Consider the following 4,368-nt stretch of genomic DNA (forward strand, 5'->3'; position numbering starts at 1 on the left):
CTCTCTCTCTCTCTCTTTCATTCTCTTTCTCTGTTCGTTCTTTATTGAATTCTTTCTTTCCCATTATTATATTCTCTTATTTATTCGACTTTTATTCTTTTTATTCTCGTCTTCCTACATAATAATAATAATTAATTTAATCATTAATTTATTTATCTTTATTTTATAGAGTATAAATGAGATATTGTGTATCTTATAAATAGAAAAAGTATTTAATTATGTGTATTTTTGTATGTACATGTATATTGAGATGCGAAATCATCGGTAAAGATAAGCTTTAATATTCGATTTGTTCGGGAAGATATATTATTGCCTCCTAGTGACGCTAAATAGGAACTCTAATGCAAACCAAATATATATCAATATATATATATAGCTATGTGTGTGTGTGTGTGTGTGTGTGTGTGTGTGTGTGTGTGTATGTGAGTGTGTGTGTGTGTAAATAAAAAGTAAAATCTATTTAACTTACCAAAGCTGATAAATTATTATTGTTCTCTAAATATTCTTCTAACACCTAAAAAAACCTCACAAAGGTAAAAAAAGAAAATGGGTGTACGGGTGGTCTAGGACACCCTGTATATACTTTTCTATTTCAAATTATACAAACATAATAGAATTTACAGTTCAATAATATGCTTATATCAAACAAAGATGTTTTATTTCTTACTTTTATATAATAATGCTAAAAAAAATTATTTAGAATATTTTGAGAATAAGAAACTGGTTATAACTTAAATCTAAAAATATTTTATAAAAACTTTTAAACAAAGTCAAAAATAATTTTTAATATAAAAAGTTGTCTTAGATCACGCAATTAATTAAAAAAAAATAATTTTGAAGTTCTGAAATTGTCAAATGCTTAATGATCATACTAATGACATTTACCTAATGCTTGTACAGTGATTTTTGGTGGGCGCTTAAATTTATATTCTTTGTCTTCACTCTCTTCATCACTATATAATCGTTTTGGTCTTTTTTATCGTTTGGTCTTTTTGGTTAATCCTTTTTTGAGGTTGTAAATTTTCTTCCGGTTCAGTATTAAGATCACTTGTAATTTCTGCCAAGGAAAGTTTGCGTCTAGCTTTATCTAAATCATCTAAAATTGTTAAAAGAATTATGTTTTTAGATTATTTTTCTGTTAGCTGAAATGTTTAATAATTTAATTTCTTTTATTTATATTTATTAAATTCTTTATTATTAAATGCAATTGAGCTAAAATTATAAAATTAATCACTCAATTTATAAATACAACTAAAATATTTTGATTAAAAGATATTATAAGTCCAGCATCCAAATATCACTTAATATTTTGAAATAGTAAAAGATTTTTTAATGAATCGAATGTAAAATTGGATTATGTAATTTGAAATATTTCATGAATGATAAAATAATATTTATTTTCATGCTTTTAATGATTATTTTTAAATTACAATGACATATAAACTAAAGTTAAAATATAATTTAAAAATATAAATAAAATAACACTAATCAATTAAGTTAGAAAAAAATGTTTAAGTTTTGAAATGCAACTGTTAAAAGAATAAAAACAAATAAAATATATTTATTTTTCAGTTTATATTCTATAAATGTTCATAGTTTTGTTAACATTATATCAACATTATGGAAATGTAAATTTATTTGTAAACATGTAATTATATTTATGCATTATATTGTATATTTTATATTATAAATCATAGTTTCTATAAGTTTTCTTGCTATTAACTATTTTCTATTCTATTTTATCTATAAATTCTTTCTATTAACATTTCTATTAATTTATAAGTTTCATAGTATATGATATTTATAAAATGGTTTATACGCAGTAAATACAGATATATAATTGTTAAATAAGATGAAATATAATACACGTATATTACATGCAACATGTTAGTTTCAATTCCTCACTCATCATAAATGTAAAATTTGTAATAAAACATGTTACATTGTATATAGCACAAAAATGAACTAATCATTTGTGCTATATGCGATATGCTACAATATAACTACAATGTAAAATATGTTATATTACAAATGTTACATCTATGAGATGGGAAATTACAACTAATATGTACGTTACATGTAACGTAGATATATAACACTGTTATATATCTGTGTGTGTTTGCTGTGTAATATATAATATAATACATAAATATAATAATAAGTTTACAAAAAAGTTCATATTTCCATAATGTTCATATGATATTTTTATAAGTACATGTGGTATATGATATTTAAATAAATTCGACTTCTCAAATTTAGTTCTGTTTTAAGCACCAATTTAATTAAATTCTTCATTTCAGATTCTTCAAGTGAGATTCGGTTTTATATATCAAACTAAAAATAAATTTTAAATAACGAAATTAGTTATTAGATTTAAATATTTACCAGTCTCATAGAAACTTCGATCTATTCCATAAATATGCCATGTCTTTTCATTGATTTCTTCTCCCATTTTTAATGCTCGCTTAAAAGACCCATTGTCTTTATAAGGAGGCCAAAATACTTCTTTTTTGCGCGGAGTGAGCCATTTAGTATGAACAATTGCTAGGCCACCTCCTGCTGCCTGGTCAAACTCGATAATATTATACATATATATTCGTTTCTTTCTTTTTTAACTTGAAGACACTCACTGAAGTTTTGGAAATTGTCTAAAATAGGGCACTAGTTTCTCTTGCGAAGTTATGTTGATGATATTACAAACAAGACTGAACACGATCCCCGACATCCAACACCGACTACGCGTTTATTATAAGATTAGGTTAGCTTAGGTTAACGTTCGTTTCATGTGGCGATCGCAACGCTCGCGATCATCTGTCTTCGTTTAACTTTGGATGTGCAATAAAATGTAATTGGTTCTACAAATGTTATAATTAACACACGCACACACACACGCACATGAAACGTAGTCTAAGTTAGTTTAGGAAAAGGGATATAATATATATATTTATCGATAAAACATAGAACACCAAATTGGCAGGAGCTTTTCAATAAATCAATTTTCAATATAAGTTTTACAATTCCCGCGTTTCATCATCAGTATTGTTTTTTCTTATTGATTTTGCAAATAATATATAAAAAAAATTAACGAATGATTGGATATATTAAAAGTGACAATGCAATCGTTGAATAATAATTATATACCTATATAATTTAATTTAGTATAATAAAATTATTTAAACCTCAATATTTTCAGATACTGTATGATATATTTTGTTATCTGTCAACATTTCGAATACAATTTTCAAAAGAAATATCTAAATTTATTTATTTTATAAAATGTAAAAATTACTAAATTTCAGGTTAGTAAAATTATTAGATTATTATTCTGGAAATTCAAAAATAGCAAAAATCAAAAATAGCAAAGTGACGTCAAATGACGTTTTTAATGACGTTTGTAACGTCAATAAAACGTCTTTAAAACGTTATTTGACGTCACCTTGCTACTTATATTTAACAACGATAATACCGTATATATTTTTAAGGGTTTTGAACAGAAAGTCGTGTAAACTTTATAAGAACCATAAAATATTTATTATTTTTCTTATATAAATACGTTAATTTTAATATTGACGTGTTTTAACAACATTAGTTAATTAATCAGTAAATAATCTTAAAAAGACGATTAAATGACGTTATTTCTATAACGCTAATATGTCGTCAAAAATATCACGTCTGTGTTACGTCATTATTTAGTCGACTGACGTCATATGACGAGAAATGACCTTAAAATGACGTTATAATGACGACACCTTTCTACCTGGGTTGATGCATGTCTAAAAGATGTCTTTATGACATCTTTAAGACATCCTTTATATATGCATGTTGTCTGAATGGTAATCGACACAAAAGCTATTGATCATCATAATGGATGTGTATCATTGTCGTGTATCTGTTTCGCACCGATGTTACTGTTAACTTTGATGTAATGGAATCTTTACACGGCAATTATATACCATTACAACAATAATGTTACAAAACTGTAACGATACCGTTACCAGCCTCGCGGGCCGACCAGCCGCCCGCAATTCTGAGGCTCGGCGCCGATGGCGCCCCTAAGCTCCCACACCCGTGTCGCGGCACCACCGTGGGACCGCCCCACCACGCACCGGCTCGCGTGAGTGGGAGGCCGGCCGCCGGTATATAAGGCGCTCCGGCGAGCGTAGCGTTACCAGTTCCCGATCCCGAGTCCTACCTAGTACAACTCCTGATCCGAAACCTATACCGCGTTACACCAGGCTACGGGCTACCCGTAGTTACGCCGGGTTACCCGGTTGCTGGGACGGCGCACCCTGATACCTAGCGTTACACCAGGTCACGAGCTACCCGTGGTTATGTCGGGCTTCCCGGTTGCTGGGACGGCGCATTCTC

At 28.7% G+C, this 4,368-nt stretch overlaps 1 protein-coding gene across 1 annotated transcript; it reads right to left on the reverse strand.

Moving 5' to 3' along the window:
* Positions 1 to 890: 890 nt before the first annotated feature.
* LOC115239488 lies at positions 891 to 2,774 on the reverse strand. The gene is made up of 2 exons (XM_029814028.1): positions 2,386 to 2,774; positions 891 to 1,096 (listed from the first exon to the last, which is right to left on the reverse strand). The coding sequence occupies exons 1-2, from the start codon at positions 2,588 to 2,590 to the stop codon at positions 954 to 956; spliced, it is 348 nt and encodes a 115-aa protein (XP_029669888.1). The 5' UTR covers positions 2,591 to 2,774; the 3' UTR covers positions 891 to 953.
* Positions 2,775 to 4,368: the final 1,594 nt, after the last annotated feature.

The sequence above is a fragment of the Formica exsecta genome, unplaced genomic scaffold, assembly GCF_003651465.1.
Source record: "Formica exsecta isolate Colony F162 unplaced genomic scaffold, ASM365146v1 scaffold382, whole genome shotgun sequence".
NCBI classification, from domain to species: domain Eukaryota; kingdom Metazoa; phylum Arthropoda; class Insecta; order Hymenoptera; family Formicidae; genus Formica; species Formica exsecta.

Coding starts and splice junctions, on each gene's coding strand:
- LOC115239488 (XM_029814028.1), bottom strand. CDS start 2,590: ATGTATAATATTATCGAGTTTGACCAGGCAGCAGGAGGTGGCCTAGCA. Junction 1,097..2,385: donor TCGAAGTTTCTATGAGACTG/GTAAATATTTAA, acceptor TAACAATTTTAG/ATGATTTAGATAAAGCTAGA.